Source organism: Typopeltis vanoorti, chromosome 14, assembly GCF_054136105.1.
Source record: "Typopeltis vanoorti isolate ZY-2024b chromosome 14, IOZ_Tvanoo_1.0, whole genome shotgun sequence".
In the NCBI taxonomy this organism is placed as follows: domain Eukaryota; kingdom Metazoa; phylum Arthropoda; class Arachnida; order Uropygi; family Thelyphonidae; genus Typopeltis; species Typopeltis vanoorti.
In genome coordinates, this window is record NC_143562.1 from 18077008 (window position 1) to 18104282 (window position 27275).

Consider the following 27275-nt stretch of genomic DNA (forward strand, 5'->3'; position numbering starts at 1 on the left):
TACACTCTCCATATGAAGAGATCTTAAAGCAGTGAAGATTTGTTTCTTAAATATGTTAACTACAATGAATACAGCAGAGCATCTGCAATGATTTTAAAATGATAGCACTTTTAATTAATGGGCATTAAGCTAGGCTTCAAAAAACTTTTTTTTTTATAGCAAGATAGCAAAGCAAGACAAGCAAAATCTCAAGACTAATTATGGGGTTAAAAAAATCACCAGCTCAACAGCATTGTGTTCCAGTGAGTGCATTCTGTATCCTCTCCTTGTGAAACTCAAGAAAGTTCTCTTGTCATCTTTCTGCATTAAATTCAGTTTAATGAAAAATTCTGTTAAAGCTTTTATAAGAAGAGGTGATAATATTCAGTACTGAATGAATAAGTAAATAAGTGATGCAAAAAAATGAAAGTAGCCAGTTTTATAACCCTCAATTATGAATGGCAAATTCTTCCAATGACATCTTAAATTATATTGAAAAAGAAGCATGAAAACTTTTAAAGCTATTATAGCTAATTTTTAAAGTCTGTTAAAAGTGACAATTACAGAAATCATGCAAACACATGCTAAAGGCAAAGCAATTGGATACGTGTTATTAAAAATTCACTTTTGAATTCTCATTTCGATTTATTTCCTACTACAGTCAACCCTCCTATAATGCGATTAATTCGTACCGCGTTATATGGATATCGTGTTATAAGAAACTCAGATTTAACGTGCAAACCAGGTTAATTCGTGCCGCGTTATATGGAAACCATGCCATAAGAAACTCAGAATTAGTACGAATCAGATTGATTCATACCACAATTCATACCGCGTTATATGGGAACCACCCTTTAAATGATTTAAAATTTGGAGTTTGTCCTCAAGAGTTATAAACTTTCTTTTTAACTGTTTTCTTGTTTCTTTTGTGTCTGACATTATGCAAACCTGGGGTTAACAATTATTTTATTATTATTATATTACAACAAATAAAAAATATTACCTACAGTATTGTGTAATGTTGTCCAATTACGATAACATAAAAATTAAGCAAGCAAAAGGCACTTTATTGAACACTAATCATGATATGTACGTCTGCACGGATTTACAGACAGTTTCCTACTAAGTTGCACTTAAAATTGATGACAAAGTGGGTGGTTGCAACAGCGAAAGTTCGGCAGCGCTATTGGATAAAAAAATTCATGCAAATATGCAACAGCCAATCATACGGTCCATTTTAAGCATTAAAACAGAGACTGTGAACAATCTCACATTGTTTCTTCACTTATAGGGGAATTCCCTAATAACTGAAATTGGAAAATAGTGATGCACCTTCACCAAAAAGAAGGGAATTCCCCATTAATTTCAACTGCAAAAATTTAACACAGATAAATTCATGCTATAGAGAATCTTCTTAAACCAATTAAGTTGATGGAATGTTGTTGAACAGAAACCGCGTTATAGATGGACTGTTGCAATATTGGCTCCGCGTTATATGGAAACCATGTTATAAGAGTACCACATTATAGGAGGGTTGACTGTAATTGTGTTGGCTCTGTTTAGGGATGAGCATGTGAACAATTCTACCAGGACATTTCTTATATGGAACAAGAGCACTCAGGGAATTGAAACTTAAGCATGCTTGCTGGTTCTTAATTAACAAAACTACTGTATGAGGATTCAAGGAAGACTTTTTTTAAAAGCGTAAATATATTCATAAATAGAGTGATATTTATATGAAAAACTGGAGAGTGACAGGGCAATTCTATGTCATACATGTGGAAATTAATTACACTGCCTACTTTTGCTTCAAGGCAAAACAAAATTTTCCAGTCATTGCTTTCCCAATAAAGCTATTGCAAAACAAGCTTTTTTTTATTTTCTTTTGCTAGTGGGGGAGAGCACCAACATCTGTTTAAAACATATACTCTTTTTTACATATTATTTATTCACAGTTGACTTTACATTTAAGGTAAGATAAAACCATCTGACCAGCAAACAGTATGTATCTTTAATCGTTTATCAACATTCCTGTACAAACACGATTTGGTAATTAAATGTATCTTGAACAGGTTTATTTTATTATCATCATTATGTATTTATTTGTTACAGTAAATACTAAACAAAATTCAATTACATCTGAGCATGTAATAAAAAAGATATCACAGTTGTAGTTTGGATGCAACATTTATATAGAAGGATTTTATATATAAATACTTAAAAATTCTGTTCAAAGTAACATTATTAATTCCCTGCAAAAATAAAGCAACTATATATATCCTATTAACAATAAAAAAAACAACTGCCACACTAATATTTAAATTAACATATGGTTTTCACAATACAGGTTTTGCAAACTGGCATCTAGTTTTTTTAATGCTACTTTATATAATTATTGAATCTATTTCAATAAACTTGCTCAGCTAAAATGATATGATATAGTTACATGCCTACTAAGCATAACACTAATATGGTGGAGAGCCAGATGATTCAATTTATATAGAATAAGAGAAAAATCAGCCCCCCCCCCCCTCATAAAGGGGATAAATACTACTTTGATTTTATATTCCTTAAGTATTTTTGCCAGTTTTATGGAAACAGAGCTGATATATGGGAGTGATGAATCCTCTATTTTTTTCTTCATTAGAAATTTCTCTGGTTTCATGTCGGTTGAGTAGTCTGGAGATGGTGTGCTCACTATAGCCATTTTGAAGGAAAGTGTGTCTTAAATGTTGACAAGGCTAGTTTGTCCTTGTCAGTGATGAGTTAGCAGGCTCTTGCTCCTAGTGTGGAAATGATACCCAATTTTTGAGGTCAATAATGATGGGATGAAGCATGTAGATATCTGTCAGTATGTGTAGGCTTTTGAAATATAGAGACTTAATTTATCTGATTCCTTAGTTAATAGAAGGTCCAGAAATGGGAGTGAACCGTTAGATTCTAATTCACAGGTGACTTTTATGTTAGGGTGTTGATGATTTAGGTATTCATGAAAAAAGTAGAAGTGAAGGTGTCCATGGTGTCCGAAGTATCTTTTCTATAATTCTGGTTTATGATGGAATTCTTGTAGGGCCTTGTTTTCAAATGTTTCCATAGATTTGCTAAAACTGGCAAGATAGGACTTTATATTTGATTTTATATTTGAAGTATCCAGATGAAATGCAGGGTTTGAGGAGTGCCATAACCTTCTTAGAGAATTTATCGTGAAGCAGTGCAAGTAGATCATCAGTAGGAACATTGGTAAAAATCTGGCTACGTGAAAGCTTGCTAAAATGTCATGTTCATCAAGGATAACATTGCTGATGCTTGAAACAAAATGCTCAGATTTTTAACAACAGTGATATATATATATATATATATATCACCATGTATCACTTCCCTTTCATGTTAGGCCACCAAAAATAAAAATAAAATAAAATGTTTCAGATGCATTCTATTACTTCCAAACACAATGTTTGAGCCCAACTTCTACGGTAAATATATATATATATATATATGTATATACACACACACACACACACACACACACACACACACACACACACACACACACACACACACAGATATATATTATGGGAACAAAAGTTCATGTGTGTAGAGGCTTAAGTGCTGTGAGGACAACATGTTGGAGGCTTAATGGATTTTTTACAACACTCAAAAAGAATTAAAATAGAATTTAATACTTCCTATATTTCGTCCTGGTCACTAGGACATCTACGGGGATTACAAAAACAATTAATGTAACATATACACAAATAACAAACAATACTAAGCCCAACCACGTGGGTGACACTAAAGTCCTATCTAGGTAGAGCGCCCTCTAAGGGCAGTAGTAGGTGGCCTGGAATGTGAGGTGGGAACTCTGGTGATGAGTGTTTCCCAAATCTTCGGAAGCTTAATGCAACCGTATTTATTGAGATTTGGTTGGTTTTTGAGAGCTGCTGCTGCTGCTTCTAAGAAAAGTCTCTCTTTCTTTTTTTATAGAATGGAAGAAAACCACCATGCTCCACCACAGCAAATTCAAGAAGAGAGACTTTTCTTAGAAGCAGCAGCAGCTCTCAAAAACCAACCAAATCTCAATAAATATGGTTGCATTTAGTTTCCGAAGATTTGGGAAACACTCATCACCAGAGTTCCCACCTCACATTCCAGGCCACCTACTACTGCCCTTAGAGGGTGCTCTACCTAGATAGGACTTTAGTGTCACCCACGTGGTTGGGCTTAGTATTGTTTGTTATTTGTGTATATGTTACATTAATTGTTTTTGTAATCCCCGTAGATGTCCTAGTGACTAGGACGAAATATAGGAAGTATTAAATTCTATTTTAATTCTTTTTGAGTGTTCTAAAAAATCTATTAAGCCTCCAACATGAGGGGAACAAAAGTTGTTCCTGTAATAATGTGCTTTAGGCACCGTCCCCAAAACACTAAAAAAATATTTAGAAGCACTTCACAGTTAGATGGATTAAAAACCGGGCAGTTGCAAAAGGCCGCTTTGTTCGGCACAGCATTCATATTCAGAAGGTATTTCCACAATTCATAGGCCCTTGGGTAGGGCTCGAATTAGTGAAATAAAACCAGCCTTTTTACTTAAGGCTGTGAAAGCAAATCAAGCTCAGATGAATATTATATATCCAAAAAGCTTTAATGACTGTTACCGAGAGATAAAAAGATGACATGGTATATTTAAAAAGATACTAATAGTTAACAAGTTTCGTTGAATAGATCAACATCTTCAGGTTTCACAATCAAAGAAATATATAAAGAATTACAGAGACTTAAAATTGTAATAACAGAACAAGCACAAAAAGACAGTAGCGTGTTTGAAAACAAAATGCGAGCTCGAGTTCCAAACAAACGTATACTACGCGCTGTCGCGAGTGCACCAATACTGAACAGAGGCAATGTGTGCATCAGAGAGAGAGAGATTGAAATACTTAGGCTGTTGTTGATATGAGAAGAATCTAGAGAAATTTCTCTAGATTCGACAATCTTTCTTTCGAGCTCATCATAGCACACATGGATGTTAGAAGTTTGAGTCTAGTTCACAATGTGTTGGCGGCCTTCTTAAATGAAAGTTAACTGAAAAGAGAACGTGGCTAGAGAGAGCGGTGGCTCTAATCCTGTTATAGGAGATATCTCTACGGTGTTCTTCCAAATGTAGAAGGATGGATTTAGCAGTCTGACCATAGTATGGCTTTCCACAATCACATAAAATCTTGTACACTCCAGGAAACTGAGTAGGAAGATGTTTCTCTTTAGGTTTACTAAGTATTGAACAAAGTTTTGGGAGCATAGTGAAGCAAGTTCTGAAGTTAAACTTCTTGAGAGCTGAAGAGAGATGAAGGCTCTAGGGGAAGAGGGATCTTCAGAAGTAGTTGAGTGACTGGGGGAAAGAAATTTGTCAATTTTCTTAGGAGAGAAACCATTATTACTAAAAGTTTTTTTAAGAAAAAGGAGTTCATTTTCAATTTCTGTTTCTTCTGTGAGTAAAGATTTGGCTCGGTGAGCTAAGGTGGAAATAATACCAAATTTTTGTGGGGGGCCAGTGATGGGATGAAGCATGAAGGTATCTATCAGAATGAGTAGGCTTTCTAAAAATTGAGATTTTAATACTCTCAGCACATCTGGTAAGTTTCAGGTCTAGAAAGGGGAGGTAGCATCGGATTCCAGTTCGAAGGTAAAAGAGATTTTTTTCATGACACTTGTTTAGGTGGTCTAAAAATAAATTGAGGTTGTTGACACCATCTTCCCAGATGAGGAAAATATCATTGATATAGCGATACCAGAATTTTGGTTTAAGGTGGAAGGAGTTAATAGCTTTTTCTTCAAAATCATTGAGAAATATATCTGCGAGAATTGAAGAGAGCAGGCTGCCCATGGCCAGACCTGAGTTTTGTAAGTTGAAGGATGGATTTAGCCAGACTGCTAAATCCATCCTTCTACATTTGGAAGAACACCGTAGAGATATCTCCTATAACAGGATTAGAGCCAGCGCTCTCTCTAGCCACGTTCTCTTTTCAGTTAACTTTCATTTAAGAAGGCCGCCAACACATTGTGAACTAGACTCAAACTTCTAACATCCATATGTGCTATGATGAGCTCGAAAGAAAGATTGTCGAATCTAGAGAAATTTCTCTAGATTCTTCTCATATCAACACCAGCCAAAGGTTCAATCTCTCTCTCTGATACACACGTTGCCTCTGTTCAGTATTGGTGCTCTTGCGACACCGCGTAGTATACGTTTGTTTGGAACTCAAGCTCGCATTTTGTTTTCAAACACGCTACTGTCTTTTTGTACTTGTTCTGTTATTGCAATTTTAAGTCTCTGTAATTCTTTATATATTTCTTTGATTGTGAAACCTGAAGATGTTGATCTATTCAACGAAACTTGTTAACTAGTAGTATCTTTTTAAATATACCATGTCATCTTTTTATCTCTCGGTAACAGTCATTAAAGCTTTTTGAATAATATTCCAACTGAGTAAAAAAAAAAAATATATATATATATATATATATATATATATATGGAACAGTGATTTTCTAAAGCCACAAAGCATAAAAACAATGACTAAATCTTTAGGAAAGAAACAGGGCAGAGGGTGAGAATTGAAATTTAATAACTGAAGAGAAGTTCAGTAGATTCACTAAACAAATAGTAAGAAAGCAAATGTCTTCAATAGATGTAATTTCCTTCAGTATTATTATTATTATTTTGAACATTTATGGCTACTAAAAATAAATACTGGCATCTGGTTAAGGATGCATATCCCCCCCCCCCCCACAAACATTATAAAAATAATCACTTTGATCATGAATATTTAACAAAATTAGGTTCTAGAAACATAACACAGTGACCTTGTTACTACAGGTTTCACTCCACCAACTATTTATAAACAAATATCCATCAATATATACATTAAAGACAGTACACAAAAAAAAAACTCTGACCAGTCAGAGAACTAGATAGTAATGGTGTGTAGCATTGCTATCTATTAAAATACAGGGCTCATTTTATATCAAAAGAAGATATCATCAAGCATAACACATAAGCAAGTATATGTACAAATTATCAACATTATTACATTACGTAACATTTCATGTCTATTTCTTACTGGGAAGGGGACTTCCTTTCTTTGAGGTATTATTAAGGAAAGACAGATCCAGTGACTCTCGATCTTTCACTATTTGAGACTGGCATTTCTGCATATGTTTCATGACACTTTCCAAGCTGAAAAATTGTAAAATACCCTTCTGTATAAATAACATTAATTAAAACACAAAAGTAAATTAACTAAATTACCACAAATTAAGTAATGCTCTGTTTACAATGGCACTTGTCAGTGGCAGGATATGTAAAATTTAAAAACATATGTGAATCACTTTTTTTTGCTAATAGGTTTTGTAAACTTTTATTAGCAAGGTTACTTTGAAAAGTAACCTAAATTAAATGGTTTTTTTTTCAATAATTTGTTTTAAGATATACTGTTCGTGTTGAAAGTTATATTTGGTCTTTATTAACTATAATTAACACAAAACAGATATTTGGATTATAAGACCATAGGTTTAATACACATATGTACAAATTCGTTGACAAGTTCGCTAGCAAAACTGACTAGCTTTGTCAAGACAAAATGGTGAAAAAACTAATAAATGCAAAAAAAAAAAAAAAAAGGAAGAACAGTAACAGTTTACAACGGTTAGACAACAAAATTGGAAGGCACAGCGTGACACGGTATATGTAAAGCGCGATACTTCAGTCATTATTATAAATACGCGTTACATAGTTTTTAGCATACTGTATTCTGCTAAACTTAATGAGTTAAGATTTTTCCATATATCCTTTAATATTACTCCTTGGTTTCTATTAAGGTTGTTTCCTGTTAGAAAATGATATTCTAGCTAATATTACTCCAAAACCAACAGTCTCGTGGAGATACGTTGATGATGTATTTATTATCTGGAGAGAAAAAGTAGAAAGCTTACATGAGTTCTTATAAAAATCAACTCTTTTCATGACAAAATCAAATTTACTTTAGAGTTAGAAAGCAATCATTAATTACCTTTTTTGGATATACTTGTCAAAAGACTAGAGAATGAAGATATTAAACTCACTATATATAAGAAACCCACAGATACTGGACGGTATCTCCATTATTCTTCAAATCATCATCATCATCATATACAAAAATGCAGCATCATCCATATGCTATGAAAGAGAGCACAACATAGTCACAGACAAACAAGACGTACGTACAGAACTTTCCCACATCTCCAAATCTCTATCTCAAAATGGGTATCCTCTAAACTTAATCAATAAAATGCTCTATAAAAACAACGTATAGCAACTCAGTACGTATCCACCATTGTCATAAAATAGCTAGAATTTTAAAGCCCTATAACATCAAAGTGGTGTTTAAACTGACTGCTACCACTAGACAGTTTTTAAGATACCCTAAAGACAGTGCACCTTTTTTCAAATATGCAGGTGTTTACAGCATACCTTGTACGTGTGGACTATCCTACATAGGCCAAACTTCAAGAAGCTTAGAAATTAGACAGAAGGAACATGTCGGAGACGTTAATCATAACAGAACAGACACCTCAGGTTTTTGGCGCATCACTTCTCAACTTCAAACCATGCTATAGATTGGGATAACAGCTCAATATTATATATGAAGGAAGATTACAGATATCGAATATTTAAAGAAGCTGCAGTGGTCCTACGAACAGGAAACCACCTTAATAGAAACCAAGGAGTAATATTAAAGGATATATATGGAAAAATCTTATTAACTCATTAAGTTTAGCAGAACTACAGTAAGCCAAAAAATATGTAACGCGTATTTATAATAATGACTGAAGTATCTCGTTTCACGTATACCATGTCACGCGGTGCCTTCCAATTTTGTTGTCCAACCGTTACTGTATTCCTCCATTTTTTTGCATTTATTAGTTTTTTCACCATTTAGTCAGTTTTGCTAGCAAAACTAGTCGACGAATTTGTACATATGTGTATATGTGATTATAAGACCATAGGTTTAATACATCCATATGTGTATTAAACTTATGGTCTTATAATCCAAATATCTGTTTGTGTTAATTATATAAATACTGTATTATCCACACATAATCGTTTTGTTCTTCTAAGAGTAGATTGTCTACAATATTTTTAAGTCTTTTATTCAGTATTTTACTATATATTTAAGCATATTCATTTATAATTCCCATGGTCATCTCTATCTCCTTTCTTAAATACAGATAAAATCTCAACAATCTGATATAACTTCACATTTCCTTTGAGAATTATTTATTAATTTTAAAAATCTTTGATGTGATAATTCAATAGAAAAGAAATTTTCTATTTCTTTTCTCTTTAGTTTTTAATTTAGAAACAATTAAATAATGATCTGAAAACATTTCCTCTGCAAAAATGTACATTACTTACATGTGAAACTAGGTTATAAATAGTAATGATAGAGTTCAGTTAAAGTTCTTATTCCCCTGCATTCCAAGTATATTATGTGTGTGTGTGTGTGTGTTTTGAAAGAAAGTATTGCAGTAGTTACTTTTAAATTACAGGAAAAGTAGAAGTTGAATAATTCTTGACCATTATTATTTATGCAAATTTCTCCATATTACTATAGCATCTGGGTTTGAATTATTTCAAACTCTAGCATTAAGGTGTACAGCTATCAATATGTTATTATTATTATTATTAATAGAGACCGCCAGGGAGTCAGAGACTCATCGAGGGAGGCCACATACTACACACACCAGCTATCATACTTATTCTTGAATTCATTCACACAGCTTGCACTCAAAACATCCAATGGTAATCCATTCCAATCATGCACCCCCCCTCTAAGAGAAAAATCTAGCTCTCACACTCTTCTTGGCGGCCTTCATTCTCAGCTTCCAAGGATGCCCTCTTGTACCTTCCCCACACTCCATAAATTGAAATCCTGTATGACCCTTTCAGAAATTTGTAAGTCTCAATCATATCACTCCTCTTTCTCCTGTTTGCTAGTGTCTGCAGTCTACAAATTCTCAATCTGTCTTCATAATCAATATTCCACAATCCTGATGTCATTTTTAGCACTCTCCTTTGTACTGTCTCCAATATATCACAATGGAAACCAGGAGACAGACCTGCGCACAATAGTCCAAGTGAGGTCTTATCAAGGCCTTGCAAAGAGGCAAAATAACATCCTTATCTTTACATGTAAATGTTCGTTTCAGCATTGCAATTATCTTTTGAGTTGTATTTGCAATCTTTGCCACATGACCCCTAAACTTCAACTTCCTATCTATTAACACTCCAAGATCCCTAGCCTCATCAGTTTCTTCTAGCCTAATCCCACCAATATAATACAATATTGGATATCTAATCATGTGAAACTATGTTATAAATAGTAATGATACAGTTCAGTTAAAGTTCTTGTTCCCCTGCATTCCAAGTATATATATATATATATATATATATATATATGTATACTTGGGATTATGTATGTTTGTATATGTATATGTATGATGATATATGTATGTTTGCATACTTGGGATTAGGAGTTAAAATAACCAAGTTTATAAAATAACTTGGTTATCCTAATATATATATATATATATATATATATGTTTGGTTTTTTTTTTGAAAGAAAGTATATTGTTCTTTTTATTGCGTTTATTTATTTGTTTTTGTAGACCCCTTCATAAAACTCTTCGAAACGCTGTTTTTTAATCATCTTTTATTGATAGTCAATATAATAGCAAGCTTATTATGTTTAGGAGTGCTCCTTTTCATTAAGTTCGTGCACTAAATTAATCTCCACTGATATTTTAACTCTTATCAAATTAACAGCTTCAACAAACTTTTCTTTTCAAGAACGAGTGTGGTAAAAAAAGCAAAAGCGGATTATAAAAGGAAACTAGCTTTGCAAGCAAAAGAGAATCCAAAACAGTTCTTTCAATATGCTGCAAACAAGAAAAAAACTGTACACGGTAAAATGATTTTAAGGAATGACGATGGTAAGGAGGTCACTGAATCAGTCGATATAGTGGAGTTACTGAGCGCGCACTTTGCAAAAGCATATCATCCAGGTGGTGACATTGAAAAAATGAAGGAACCATTAGTTTATACGGGAATAGTGATGAATGAAGTGGAGGTGACTAGTCTATTACAGAACCTTAATGTGAACACATCTGTGGGATTGGATGGTATACCGGCACGGGTCTTGCATGAAGTGGCTAAAGAATTATCAGTGCCCTTGACCATGTTGTTTAATCTGAGTCTCAGGTCTGGCTTAGTCCCGAAGGTGTGGAAAGAGGGGAAAATAGTTTCACTGCATAAAGGAGGATCCAAGACTACGGTTGCAAATTACCGACCGATCAGCATATCAGGAGTCGTTGTCAAGGGAAAAATACAGGAATGGATTGATGAAAACGAGATATTGTACAGTGCTTTGTGAAGGGTAGATCATGCTTCAGTAACTTGCTCAAGTTTTATAACAAGGTGACGGCTGAACTGGATAAGGGCAATGGGTTTACAGTGATACTGCTGGACCTGGCAAAGGCGTTTGACAGGATACCACATGGAATACTAATCCGTAAACTACAACATATGGGAATGGATATAGGGTTGGTGAGGTGGATAGGTGGTTGGTTGATGGAGAGATATCAAACAAAGAGTAGTTTATTCAGGAGTAGAGTCCAAAAGACGACCTGTGACTAGTGGTGTGCCGCAGGGTTCTGTTCTTAGACCACTGCTGTTTAATCTGTTCATTAACGATATAGGGAAGGATCTAAGTGGAACAATTCATTTGTTCGCTGATGATGCAAAGTTGGGTAGGACAATAGTGAATGCAGAAGATGTCAAAGTCTTGCAGGATGACTTAGATAGATTGGAGTTCTGGGCTAAGGAGAATGGATGTCAATTTAATGTGACAAAATGTAAGGTTATGCATTTTGGAGTGAAAAGATTAGCAGCAGTATACCACATTTGATGAGGCCAGGGACTTGGGAGTGTTGGTGGATAGGGAGATGAAGTTTAGGGGGCACACTGCAAAAGTAGCTAAATCAGCTCATCAACTCACTTGGTTGTTGAAAAATACCTTGACGAGCAGAGACAAGCAAGTTATTGTACCTCTGTACCGAGCCTTGATAAGACCTCATCTCGACTACTGTGCCCAGATTTGGTCACCTCGGTTCCTTCTTGATGGGGAGGAGGTGGAGAGGATCCAGAGGCGAGTGACTAAGATGATAACAGGTCTATGGAATGAACCATATGAGAACAGGTTGAAGATTTGTGGGTTGCAGAAACTAGTTGATAGGCAGAAAAGGGGAGATATGATTGAGACATTGAAATAGCTAAAGGGATTCTATAGGATTAATTCAGAGGATATTTTTGAGATCAGGACTGGTGGTGGGAGAACTAGGGGACACCTATGGAAGCTGGGCAAGAGTGTGGTTAGCAGGGGTGTTAGAGCTGGGTTCTTTACTTTTAGAGTGGTAAATGAGTGGAATAAGCTGCCAGAGTCTGTTGTGGGTGCTATGACGGTGAACGAGTTCAAGACAAGGTATGATAGATACTGTGAGAATGTAATCGCATAGGTGTGTGGACATGATGTTTAGGGCCTCCCTCGATGAGTCTAAGGACTCCTGGAGTCGCCCGAAATAATAATAATAATAATAATAATGATATCTACATTCAAACCTTCAGACTCCCTGGGAGTCTAAAGGTTTGAATGTAGATATCATCCAAAATAACCATAGCCAAACTGCTTTTGTACATCTAGAATCCAGTATATACTGCTTAGTCAAAATAACACCCCTATGGGCAAGGTGCATTGTGCCATGTAATGAGTCATGTGTTTGTAGCTGGTATAAATTGTAGGAATATGATGCACCCAAGCCAGTGCAACTGTGTCCAGGCAAAATGTCTGTGAGAAGGGAACTGAGTTTGAAAGAGGCATTGTGATAGGATGCCTTGTTACAGGCTATCTGTTCAGAAAACTATTAACAAATTGTGCCATCTCAGGTCAACAATCAGTGATACCATATTGAGATAGAAGCAAAGGGAGTCAACTGCAAGTGCATGCACACTGGAAGACCCATCACTTTCACCAGATGTGACTGTAGGGTGCTATGAAGGATAACATGCAAAAACTGCCATTCTTTGGCTGCCATGTTGAATAAGGAGTTAAAGGCATCAACTGGAACACAAATATGCACAAAAAACATTCAGAACTGAGGCTCACAACATGAGTTTCTATGGTAGGATCACAATGCAAGTTTCAAATTACCCGAACCAACATGCAGCCTCATCTTCAGTGGTGCAAAGACTATGTACAGTGGGATATGAAAGCTTGGAAAGCTATGTTATGGAGTGACCAATCATGCTATACACTTTAATGAGCAGATGGATGGGTGTGGCAGATGTCCGATGAACATCCTTTACCAGAGCGTATAACCCTAACTATGAAATTCAGAGGTGGTGGTGTGATGGCATCATCCTGGTTTGGCCTCTGTGGTGTTACAAACATTGAACTCTGAGAGAGAGAGAGAGAGATATCTGAACATTCTCAACAATGCAATGCTTCCTACTTTGTGGCATTTCTACAGAACTGACATAGACAATGCACCATATCATAAGGCTGCTGCTGTAACTGCTTTGTTTATGGACATCACTACAATTGACTAGCCTCCACAGAGTCCTGACCTCAACCTACTGAACACATGTGGGATGAAATGAAGCATCAGGTGAGGTCAATGGATGTCTGTTGCACAACACAGAACTTCACTACATGCCTACAGAATGGTTCAAAATTCTCATGGATTGCTATTATACGCTTGTGAAAAGTATGCCACATAGGTTTGTGCAGGAAAAAAGAGGGCTCACATCTTATTAAGGTGGGCATCGTGGCAGTTTAGTTTATTCCTTACAATATGATGTCTGTTGATTTCTAATCCCCCTCCCGCATAACTTTTGATAGCTGGTATGTGGATGATGTCTTGTGTATTGGTGAACCAAATATGTACAACCTCACTACCAACCTCACCCAATGATTTCAGTAAAAGCTGAATTTTACCTACAATCAGAACAAAACAAATCTATATATTTTCATAATTTAATTTTAACTATATTCAATAAATTAAAGATGCTAAGAAATTATATTCTTGGTTTAATCCTTTATCCTAGTGTAAGCAAACAAAATTCGCATGCGAAGTAACTTCACGACTGGGCTACTTGTATACAGAGGCTAATGACTTTACATTAATTGCCTTGGTGGTGGTGGTTTTTCCCTTTCAGTCATTTCCAACCCTAAGTGACTTTGTAGGCATTGCCCACAAAGTGATCCTGGTGAGATTTTTTACAGGGTAGTTCACCATTGCTTCCCACCCACCCCAAATTTTATCCAGGCTCAGAACCGGCATATGGCTGGGACGTATTCATGACTGTAATCCATGTGTGTTCACGGGGCTGGTTTGACCGTGAACACACATGGGGGAATGAAAAACCCCTATCCCATATGAGACCGGCTAACTCATCATCGAAAGAGACCAGATAAAGGTTCCTCACATCACCAACGAGAATCGAACCCAGGTCTTTTCAAACAAAGGGCTTCTATACTGACTGAGCTACGGAGGCTCATCAATTGCCTTAGTATCCTGTAATGCAACACACATCCTTGCTTTCCTAAAAAATGGTTACAGCTCTTCCCATAATGCACAGCATTAGGGAAGGGCCACAATGGCCCTTTATTGAGGTGAAAAAGTAAAGGGGTGCTCATCATAGGCCTAGAGTAGTTAGTATAGGGGTACAAGAGAGAGTCTGATAGCATTAGGAGAAAGAAAAGACAGATAGATAGCATGAGAGATATAAAAGAGCTGAGGCCTTTTCTCTATCATCAGAGCCAAAGGCTATCAGTAATTCTTTTCACCAGTCTCATGCAGATGAACAACCAAAAGACCATTTGAAACTAAAGTGCAAAGATGACTGATACCCAGTTGGTTAGCCTTATCTGAGTTAACCACCTTGAGTTGGCCTTCTCTCCCTAGGATTGCTTTCCAGTCATCCCTGCAATTGACCATAAGACCACATTGAACTAAGAGGATGGAACCATTTAAAAAACCTCTCACAGTAAAATGAGGACAGTATGGCTTTCTACAAATTCACTTGGTATGTGTCCTGACAAGAGAAAAGAATTAAACAGTATAACTAGAATGGGAATACTAAAATCCCAGGCCTCGCAGTGAAGTTCTATCCCTAGACCATCAGGTCCTGGGGATTTTTCTTGTTTGGCATTCTTTATAGGCCGTGTTAACTTCAGATGCTATAATGAATCTGTTAAGCCCATCTTGGATATGAAAACAGAAAAGCCATTAATGTTCAAAGAGTTATAATTTCCCACAGTACTATTGTCTTCAAACAGATTTTTGTAGAGTTTCTGAAAGGAGTCAAGGAAGTTTACGAACCAGCTTCTCTCTTTATACAGGTCTTTCACCTTTTTTCTTTTGAGGAAAGTCTGTTTCTTTCCACATTTCAATCAAATTCTGTTTTACTGCTTGTTTGAATTTTAACCACATATCCCTGTTCCTGGTAACAGTATTCAACTTGAAGAGAGGGTCTGGAATTTGGTTGAAAAGATTAATGGTAAATTTGGTGGAAGTCTCCATGGTCCAGAACTGATCTCTACTTGTTCCATAGTGTGGAATTTAAGTAGAACTGGATTATGATCTGTCATGTTGATGTTAAGATGTTTTATCCGAATTATCCTATTTATAAGGGAAGAAGATATATAAATTTGATCAAGACAGGTACCAACACCTTGATTCATGTATGTGTAAGCCTAGAGATTAGGATTGTAAATCCTCCATATGTCTATTAGTTGAGAATTGTTGAGACATGCTTTTAACTGTGCATATCCCACTTTTCCTGGGGTGTCCTCCTATTTTGTCTAATGTGGGGTTTTCAATACAATTCTCCAACTGCTATGATGTAGTGGGCACTGTATAAATATGGCTCCAATTCCTGGAAGAATTTTCATCTAACTTTCCATTGGATGGAGCATAAACATTTATAAACCTTATTATATGTCCACAGTAATCCTAGTCTATTGTCAAGACTCTCCCTTCTGCATCCCTTTGGATATTACAGAATGACCCAAGGAGGTGGGCAAGAATAAGAACCTCTACTCCAGCCCTGTTAAATCTTCCAAAGCTCCAATAAGAAAGAAGTGGATATCTATCTGCTAAAGTTTTTATATCTTTATTTCTTGGAGAAACAAAAACCTAATATTATGGTGTAGCATAAGTTGGAGAATATAGTTTGTTTAATTTGCCTGTGGAATCCTCATGCATTTAATGAGGCAATGCAGAAAGGAGATGCTATGATTAATGAACTGTCACTGGTAAGTCTTTAACTTCTAAATTTTGGATGAACCTGATGAGGTCTTCAATCTGTGAAGGAGCAACTGTATAGCCTGCTTCTTGTAAACTGTTTTCCTGTTTTTAACAGTTGCTTTCCATTATTTCAATTTCAAGCCTATCATTCTTGATTTGGAAACTAGTTATTTTCTTTTCATGTAGATGATAATTGTACTGAGAAAACTTTGAATCAATAAACTTCATTATATTTTCTTTGATCGTATCTCTTGCTTTTCCTTTATTAGCAAGAGATGGCTCTTCATAGTCCATAAACTATTCTGAGCCTGAAGAGTTTTCATTTGATGATCCACAATCTTCTCCATCTTTACGTTTTTTATTATTTCTTTTTCTTTGAGATGTAGTTCCTTTTTTTAATTTTTTTTTGTTTATCCTCAATTTTTTTTTATTAATTCATCTTTCCTTTTTTGATGATCTTGTCTGCATATTAAGTTCTTTCAATCTTACTTCCTTTTTTGTTTCTTCTCCAGTTTCTCCTTGTAGAATAGTTTCATGTTTTTGCATTTCGTCTTGTATCTGTTCAGTTGTTATATTAGGTTCATTATTGGTAATTTCAACTCATGTTGTTTCATCTATATTTGACTGGGTAAGGGGCTCTTGAAGATCTGGAATTTTGGGACTAATTTCTAGCTGATTTAGTTGCACACATTTTGTGATTTTACCAAGTGTAGTTTCTTTAAAAGCGCCATCATTACTAGACTGAACTGGAATATCTGAGAACTCTTCATTATGCTTCTCTGATATATATGTTGTTCTAATTGGCTCTGCTGGTGCTCCCACTCTTTCAGCGAAAATTCTAAAAGGACAGGTGGTAATGCGGTGTTCGGAACTTTTGCATTTCTGACAGGATTTGAGACACTGATTAGCAATATGTTCGATTTCCATGCAGTTGAAACATTTAGATTTGGGACAGTTATCACCCAAACCACAACTCAGGCACTGTCTTTGTACTCTGGGATAGTTTACCATAACTCAGGATGTACTGATGTTGACAAAATTTGGTACAGACGTCTTCATATCCATTGTGAAGGTGATATCACCAGAAAACAAGTTTGGATCGTCACCTGATAAACCCTTTTCTATGTTATAATCGTACTCCATTTCGAGAATGTCTGTATAAGAATTTCATTATTGTTCTCTATATATTCCATTGGAAATCTTTCAACTTTTACTGTTTTTTTCCTGGCTCCCAACCATTACAGGAATACTAAGATGAAAAGCCAAACGGCTATTTTTCTGGCGAGGTTGATAAGTTAAGGGGATAAAAATCCCTTATTGTTTTTCAGCCAGTAAGCGAAACTAAGATCGAAAACTACGATCTGTAATGTTTCATGCTGACGAACTGTTGGCGTATCCAAGCGTAAGTGACCACTTGGTAGTGCCACACCACGGCAACTCGTTGCAAAGGTGGAGCAAGTTCCCTCACTGTTCTTGATATTTTCTCATAATGTAAAATACACAGCTCTTAGGAGATGTAGTACTGTTTTACATTATGAGGAGAGGTCACTACCCAGACCGGTTTCAACCTTTTTTGAGGTCTCATCAGTGAGTAGCTAGACCTAGAATATCAGAGTTTAAGTGAAAAGAACTTACGAACTTACAAAGAACTGGTGTGGCACTACCAAGTGGTCACTTACGCTTGGATACGCCGACAGTTCGTCCGCATGAAACGTTACAGATCATAGTTTTCGATCTTAGTTTCGCTTACTGGCTGAAAAAGAATAAGGGATTTTTATCCCCTTAACTCATTACAGGAATAATTGTGCTGCCTTTGAAAGTAAATCCCTGTAATAGCTTATCTCTTGTTTCCACATCTTTAACTACAATTAAATATTACCATCCACTGTACAGCATGAAAGAATAAATCTTACTAGAACCGACTATCTCTTTTAAAACCTTGGTCACTAGTCTCACTTCTTCACATACTGGAATTTCAATTCCTAGAATTCGCTCCCATGAAGGAATTGGTATCATTATCTTGGGAGAGCGGGAGACTAAAACCTCTGCGTTTGATTGTAAGAGAAAAAGAACCTTTCAGTCATAAGACTGAGAATTAAATAATCCTGTGATATAAAAACAACTCTACACTAACAGTAAATGCTCTATTTGAGCTACTATAACATGGCAGCCATGAAGCTACCAAAAGTAATCCCATAATGCAGATATAACTGCGCTACTAACAATCTTAATATTTACTTAAAAAAAAAAAAAGAAAAAGTTAACCAGTGCAGTTAATCAGAGGTTGAACAATTCTTCATGTGTGTTGAATTGTTGTTTCAGTTTAAATCCGCTATTTAGGTAATGGTGTACTGAAAATAGGCATTAACATTAAAAACCATGTGTTTCAATAAATAATAGTTACACCACTGTCTGAGAAGTATATTAAATATTCAAAATATTTAATTAAATAAATAAAAGTTTATATTTATGAAAATATTCAAAGTATATACTAACTCATTCATTAATTTTGTATTTTCACTTTTTACAACTGAAGTCTCTTCACGCAGAAGTGAAAGCGATGTTAATGTATCGTCTCCTTGATGTGACAAAGGACTGTTCTGTCCAGGTATATATGTTGAAGGAATCACAATTGACTGAGTTGGTGTAGAAAACGTTGAGGGTGAAGCTCCTATAAGTCTTTCATGATGAACACTATGATCCCAATGCGGTGGGGACATCATGGCAAAAACAGATCTTTGAGTTGATCCAGGAGTGCCAGTACTACCCCCACTACTTGGTGAAAGACTCTGAACAGAAGGAATGTATGAGACATGAAATGGTTCTAACCCAGGCTGAACACTCCTTGGAGAGCTCCTCTGTAAACTGTGAACTGTTTTGACCTGGAAAAAAAAAAAAAAACATTTTGTCCCAAATAATAATTATTAATAAATGAATAGCTATCAAATCAAATCCTGCATACCAAAGATTTTTATCTGATCCACCACCACTCTTGTGCAACTCTTACATAAAATCAATATATCTAAATAAAAAGATAACTCCTGACTAGCTTATATGTCTCAATCATATTCTCCCCCTTCTCCTCCTATTCACGATACTTTGCAATTTACATTCTCTCAATCTGTCCTTGTACTCCACATCACAAAGACCACTGACCACTTTTGCAAATCTTCTCTGGACACTAACATATCCTTGTCGCCATAAAAACCTGTAAAAATCTGTGCACATTAATCCATCCATATGAGGCCTGATCAAGGCCTTATACAATGGCATCATAACTTCTTTATTTCTACATGTCAGGATCCTCCGTATCATTACCATTGTCCGATGGAACAACTTCACAACTTGTGCAATGTGGCCCCTAAATTTCAGGTTCTTGTCTGGAGATCTAGGAGTGATCTCTCATCTTCTCTACCTTCTTTAAAGTTTCTCCACCAAGTGTATACTTTGCATCCCATATAACAAATAAAAATATAATTAAATATTAAAAATACAAAAAATAAATAATCATATTTAAGTTAATTCTGGAATTTGTGATGAACTATTTTTCACAAGAAAGACAATTTAAGTCCATCATTTCTATTTAGATTTGGTCAATGTAGCAAGGTGTCTCACAACTTTCTTTGTATAGATGTTCCAGGATATTACTTTTATGGCCTGATTATTTAATTTTCTTCCAAAGAAAGTGAAGTTTGGTGGTAATAGCATGCTCCGCAAGTCCTGATTGCCCTATCTCATGGAACTTAACAAAGTCTTATTATTCAGGTCCCCATGCATCATGAGGAACAATAAGACTATGTTATTGTTCATTATGATGCATGGCTACTGATCTGCCTGTTTGGCCAAAATATGATAATCCACATAGGCAAGGATTTGATATACTAGAGGGTGGGCTGAAGGTAGAAGTTTATCTTTAGATAAGCCTAAAAAAAGTAGATATGTTGTTAACAGGATGGAAGGACACTTGTAGGCCAATGGATCTAAGTAGTGTGGCTATACCTCCTGAGATGCCTTTAACATAGAATGGTGACATGACATACCACCTCTGTATCACTATTTCAATGAGAGAGATGATAAGGAAACTCTAATTTTTAATTATCTTGTTGACATATGATTCAGTAAATCCATCAGTAATGAAGGTACACTTGATGTAATTTATTTCTTGGGAGAGCAGCAATTCAGTGGAGCAAATATAAAGTCCAGTATATGTTTTCTTTCTGAATACTGAGAAGTGAAGGTTGATGAACCTGGTTGATGAAGTAATAGGGGATCTAAAAATATCACCTGATTATTCCCTTCTAATTCAAGAGTGAACTGGATATGATGGTGAAAAGTGTTGATCTTCTTGACAAACTTTTGTAGATCTGTATGGGATCCATGCCAAACCGTGAAAACATCATCGACATATCTGGAATTGTGGGCATGGGAAAATGGATGTCAGTTCAATGTCAGTAAATGTAAAGTCATTCACTTCGGCATGATTAGATATCCAATGTCGTGTTATATTGGTGGGATTAGGCTAGAAGAAACTGATTAGGCTAGGAATCTTGGAGTGTTGGTAGATAGGAAGTTGAAGTTCAGGAGATATATAGCAAAGATTGCAAATGCAACTCAAAAAATAATTGCAATGCTGAAACAAACTTTGACATGTAAAGATAAGGATGTCATTTTGTCTCTTATTCTCGACCTCGTAAAGATAGATAGGGGTCTAGGGACATGAAGAACCTGCATCACAGGTGGGTATTATTAGGGGCACAGGCATTGAGGAAGCAGATGGATTTACTCTCCAACTTCCAGTTTATAGAGACTAGGCATCCTGCAATCTCAACTTGGACTACTGTGTGCAGGCCTGATCTCCTGGTTTCCGTTGTGATTCTGATACAGTGAAGAGAGTGCAAATGAGAGTATTAAAAGTGATATCAGGATTATGGAATGCTGATTATGAAGACAGATTGAGAATTTGTAGACTGCAAACACTAGGAGATGGGAGAAAGAGGGGTGATATGATTGAGACTTACAAACTTCTGAAAGGGTCATACAGGATTTCAACTGATGGAATTTTTCAATTTATGGAGGATGGGGAAAGAACAAGAGGACATCCTTGGAAGCTGAGAATGCTGCCAAGAAGGGGGTGAGGACTAGATTTTTCTCTCAGAGGGTGGTGCGTGATTGGAATGGACTGCCATTGGATGTTGTGAGTGCAAGCAGTGTGAATGAATTCAAGAAGTCATATGACAGTATGTAGCCTTCCTCGATGAGTCCTTCGAGATTCCCTGGAGGCCTCTTTAAATAATAATAATATCATCTGTGCCATAAGGATGGCGTGAGAAGAATACTATTCAGTATATGTTGTTCAAATCTTTCCATGAAGTAGTCAGCTAGTGTGGGAGAAAGAGGACTATCCACTGATGTGCCCTCAATTTTTTGGTCAAGTTTGTTTTGACATGTGAAGTAATCAGAATGAATGACAAAGTTAAATAGGCTAACAATATCTGCTGGACAATCTTGCTTGAATTTCATGTGGTTTCATAATGATGAAACCCACATGAAAGTTCACGTTGAAATGAGAACTATTTTGATAAATGAAGAGGACTTTCCATGACTTGCACAGGATTTTCCTGTGAACATTGCAAAATAGATATTTTGTAACATGGAGAGCCAATACAGTCTGCCACAAAAAAATGATTCTGTTAAAATAGGCATTTAACAAGATGGTTGTAGTATTAATGTGTCAACTTGTTTATTTCAAAAATGTAAACTTCCTGGAATATGAAGTGCTATTAGTAATCTGAAAAAAATAAATAAAATAAGATAAACTAGCAATGGGATTTATAGTTAGTGAATAAAAGGTCACCAATAAACAGATGGAACTGGTGAATGAATTAAATGAATATATCAGATAAAATTAATACATCAGTTTACTAATTTATCTAATTGAAACTGTAATAATATTCTCGAAATGTTTATTACATTTTTATTATTTGTATTTTTAGTATATAAAATAGCACATTATCATCCTTTATCACTATTCACCCTTCTGTTCAACTTATATGTCAGATTAGTATGAATTATGGCTTACTAGTGCAGGCCATAATTCATTTCAGCCATTCTTTAGCCACTGCTGAGCAAGACTCCTCAAGTACTTCAATTCAGTTTCAACTACTGTCTTTCTGTCTGGCCACATGACCATCCTAACACATTTCCTAATTTTTAATGTTTGTAATGTACCACTGTAATGTCTCTCTCTATGGTAAAATACCATTATAACAAACTCACTGGCCTTGCAGAAGTCCAACCCCACGTCTGAGGCATTTGCCCACGTGCAAGGCGGAAGTGGCAAGAGGTAGGGGTTTGCTTTGTAGGGTAAAGCACCAATATGGTAGCATGAAATTTTTTTTTAAAAGTTGGATGGTTACATCACACCCAGAAAACTTTCTAGTATCTTACCAAAGTTTTCTTTTGTCTAATACTGCTACCACCTTTTTTTTTTTTTTTTTTTTTTTTTTTTTCCACTTGGATTGTTACATTAAACCCTGCAGAGAACCCTAAAAATTGCTGGCTAATGGGGCTCTGGCAAACCCAATTCCATGAAGAGCATCTGTTCTGATCACAAACTTACTACCGCGTCCGGGGTAGCCGACACGTCGAGAACTGCAGTCTGGGATCTCGATGAGAAATATGCTACAAGGCCTCTCAACATACTTCAGCTAAACATCAACAGCACTCAAAAAAAAAGATGGAAGAACTTAAAAACATTCTATACAAAAATAACATCCACATTGCATGCGTACAAGAAATGAAACTAAATCAAAATCTGAAGCTTCGAATTAAAGGCTATTCAACATTAAGGAAAGACAGACCAGATTGTTCTGGCAGAGGTCTAGCTATACTCCTACAGATCAAACACATCAAATATAAAGAAATCACATCGACTACAAACAGCAATATAAATAGTAACACAGAGGTTCAAGCAGTCAAGATATTTTTACCAAAACACTATTACAATAGTCAATGCATATCACCCAGACAACACAGATATAAATACAGAGATACTTCAACAACTAAGTCAAACAACGTCAGACACAAAGATCCTCTTAGGAGATCTAAATGTCAAAAGCCCAACTTGGGGCTCCCCACAACTAGATCAGAAAGGTGCACAAATAGAAGACATAATTGATGATCTAAACCTTGAGATCATAAACAACAAGCAAAATACATGTCCACCAAAAATAAAAATAAAATTAAAAAAAAAAACAGGCACAGAATCAGCATTAGATTATGAAACTGCGAGTCTTACCCAGTGGAAAATACTAAAGAATGCCATCAGTGATCATAGACCTATTATCACAACCATTAATTTGTAGCTAGACCAAAAACCACAGACAAAGAGATCTTGGAACTTCAGAAAAGCAAACTGGCCTAAATACAATTATTAGAAACATATATTGTACTAGCACCCGCTAGTAAAGAACTTGATCAGCAACTACTAACAAAACTAACAACATACAGAAAGATGCAAAAAATTTCAATTCCCAGAGGACTCAGGAAAACAATTGGGTTCCATTTTGGAAAGATCACAATATCAATGCTATGATCACTGAAAGAGATATTATCAACGAACAATTACAAAATAATACAGAAGACAACAGAAAGAAGTTAACAGAATTAACTCAAAACATAGAAGATGGAATTTCTAACTGCAAACAAAAAAAGTGGGAAGAATTCTGCAATAGACAAGATCCAAGAAAAGACTCACAACACTGGAACATCATCAGATTATTAAACAATGCAACACTTCCAGATACTGACCACTCTTCAAACACAGTCTCCTCAGGAACCAATACAGCAGCAAAAAACAAACAGATGGCAAATTTATTAGCCAAGCATTACTCTAATGCAAGCAAGCTGTAACACAACAAAGAAGACAAAAAGTGCAGGAAAATTGCAAAACATCTGCTAATACAATCCAGAACCTATCCTTCTGATGACATCTTTACTCGGGACCTCACAATGTCAGAATTAGAAACAGCAATTAGTCAAAACTGACCCCGACAAATCACCTGAAATTGATCTTATCTTTGGACATATGATTAAAAACATGAGAAAAATAACCAACAACCTTCTGAAGATATTTAACACCTCCTGGAATGCAGATAAACTAACAAAAACCTGGAAAACATCAGTCATTATACCCTTTCTAAAACCTAACAAAAACCCTAGTGGCTGTAAAAGCTACAGACCAATAGCTTTGATTAGTTCTCTCTGTAAACTAAACAAAAGAATACCAGACATGAATTGGCTCTTAGAAAATAACAAGATCAACTTCTACCAAACTGCATAAAGGTCTCAACACAGTACAGAAGATCAATTATTAATTATTTTATCTTAGCCAATCAGTCATAGATGGCTTTCGAGAACACCAAAGAAGATAACAGCAATATTCTTGGAGACAGCAATGCATCTGGAGACAAAAGTTAAAAATTGCATATGATACTGAAATAAAGGAGAATTCATTAATTTGGATTTCATATTTCATGAAAGGAAGAAAAATGAAAGTAAAAGGTAATGGAATTTATTCCAACATTCATTGAACTTGGGCTGGAATCCCACAAGGTTCTGTTTTAAGCCCACTCCTATTTTTCATGTATATGAACAATATCCATCCTCACATAATAAATGACACAAAAATAGCATGCTATGCAGATGATATAGTAATCTGGCACACAAGCAGTAATCCTCAACAATCCGAAAAAGTCCTAAATAATTCAATAAAAGACTAAAGATGGGCAAAGGAACTTAAACTACAGATAAATCCAGAAAAAACAAAACTGAGCATCTTCTCCACTGATAGAAAAAATAGACACAATTACAATCCTCAAATCAAAATATATAATACCAAAATAGAAAAAACAGTCTCCAAAATACTTAGGCCGAAACCTAGATACTAAACTGAGATTAACAATAATTCATATTACAAATATATCTAATAGAGCTCTTAAAAAGCTTAATATCATCAAAAGGCTTTGTGGAACAAAGTGAGGTGCAAAACCGAAGACACTCAAAACTCATATGACCCACTATGGAATATGCCTCATCAATCTGGGCTCCAGCTTCTACTAGCTCAAAAGAAAAACTTGACAGAGTACAATCAAGAGCAGCAAAAATTATCATAGGTGCAGTCTCATCCACAAATAATTTAAAAGCTCAACAAGAGTGTGGGCTTCAGGAGCCAACAGGATCACATCTCATTCAGGACTTTTGATGCCTGGACAAGAAAATCTAGACTAAAGAGATCATCTACATTACAATATGATCATGAAATTAGAAAACAGATCGACTCAGAGCACCTATCCATTGAAATAAGCAAAGAGACATTCTTTTTCCCTATTCTACTAAAAAACACAATGATAAACTTAAATCTCCTTAACCTTGTTCAAAAAAGCCTTACAGCAAGAAAATAAAAGATAAGGACTTGACACTATACATCACTTAAATAATCCAAACCATGTCATTGCCTACACTGATGGATCATCTGGTGAAGATCCTCAACCAAGGAGGTTCAGGGGTTTTTCTAACTCTACCTGGAGGCGAGGAAATGCAAATCAAAACCACAGCTGGCAAATAGCTTTAAACTTCACTTGTGAATTAACAGCCGTATAAACAGCTCTCAAATTCTATCTCTCAAATCCAGTAATAAACATTACAGAAGGAATAACCATCTACAGCGACTCAAAGTCTGCATTTGAGGCATTAAAAAATGGAAATACAAACCTCACACTGGAAATTCATGAACTATTAACAACCTTAAATTTGAAAAATAAGAACGGCACACTGCAATGGATACCAGCCCATGTAAATATTGAAGGCAATGAAAGAGTAGACAGACTAGCCAAAGAAGCAAGATAATTACCTCAAAAATTACACCCACTATCACTAACTGATGCTAACTCTGTCGCCCAAACAAGATTGGTAAAACAAACTATCAAGAAGAAGAATGAAATCAGTGAAATTAATGAAAATAGAGAAATAACTACAACCATCACCACCAGGCTAAGGATCGAAGATTTTAAAGGCATGAAAATTCATTGAGACAGTAGTAGGAGCTATTAAACATGCAAAAACTGTTTAGACGTTGAACTAACACCTGTCCATATTTATTCTTGTCCAGAAATTGCTGCTGCTCTACAGAAAATTGACAATAACCCTAGAGAAAAGCTCTATTCCATCCAAGTTCAACAGATTGCCAAAGCAGTTCTACAGATTAACGGTCATATCTAGAAGCTCTTCAATGGACTTGACAACAACAACAAACTCGCTCACTACAAAACACTATTGACAAGTCCTAGTCAAATTCCCACTGACAAAGTGCTGTGTCAAAAGAAATACAGTACAGCTTTATTCTCCCTCCTATTCTGATTTTGCTTTCCTTATGCTAACCATTCTTATAGCCTGGGCTTTATAATGTTTACACACTATTTTCTTTTTCTTCACCACCTAAATTTTTCTTTTTCTTCACCACCTAAAGTCCCTCCACCTATTTTATTTTTATGGAGCTCTTTTCTTAATAAATTCACACATTCATTTAACACTCCAACTCAATTTATTATTCTAACTCTGTGCAATTCAACATATATCCCTTCTTAATTGAAAGCTCCTGATGCCTCCATGTCAGAACTGTATGGTCAACTGTCCAACTGTCTACCAACTGTAGACAGTTGGATCCTTATTCAAATAAAAAAGCTACCATAATCATCATTTTCCTCACCCCTCAAAGAATATACCAGATATGATAATCTAATGCAATTACAATTTCATTATTAGTTTCTTATTGATAATTTTCTTGCAAATTAAATTTATTATCTTTATATCTTCCAAATTAAATTATAGGAGCCGTGATC

At 35.5% G+C, this 27275-nt stretch overlaps 1 protein-coding gene across 2 annotated transcripts in view; it reads right to left on the reverse strand.

Moving 5' to 3' along the window:
- Window positions 1–6504: 6504 nt before the first annotated feature.
- Window positions 6505–27275, reverse strand: part of IKKbeta (inhibitor of nuclear factor kappa B kinase subunit beta) — a 135198-nt gene continuing 114427 nt past the window's right edge. For both annotated transcript variants that reach the window (XM_090404079.1, XM_090404078.1), the window contains exons 18-19: window positions 18874–19259; window positions 6505–7210 (exon numbers count right to left, since the gene is read on the reverse strand). In XM_090404079.1, coding sequence (XP_090260205.1) covers window positions 7084–7210; window positions 18874–19259 — 513 coding nt within the window. In that variant the 3' untranslated portion in view covers window positions 6505–7083. The remainder of the gene's footprint in view (window positions 7211–18873; window positions 19260–27275) is intronic.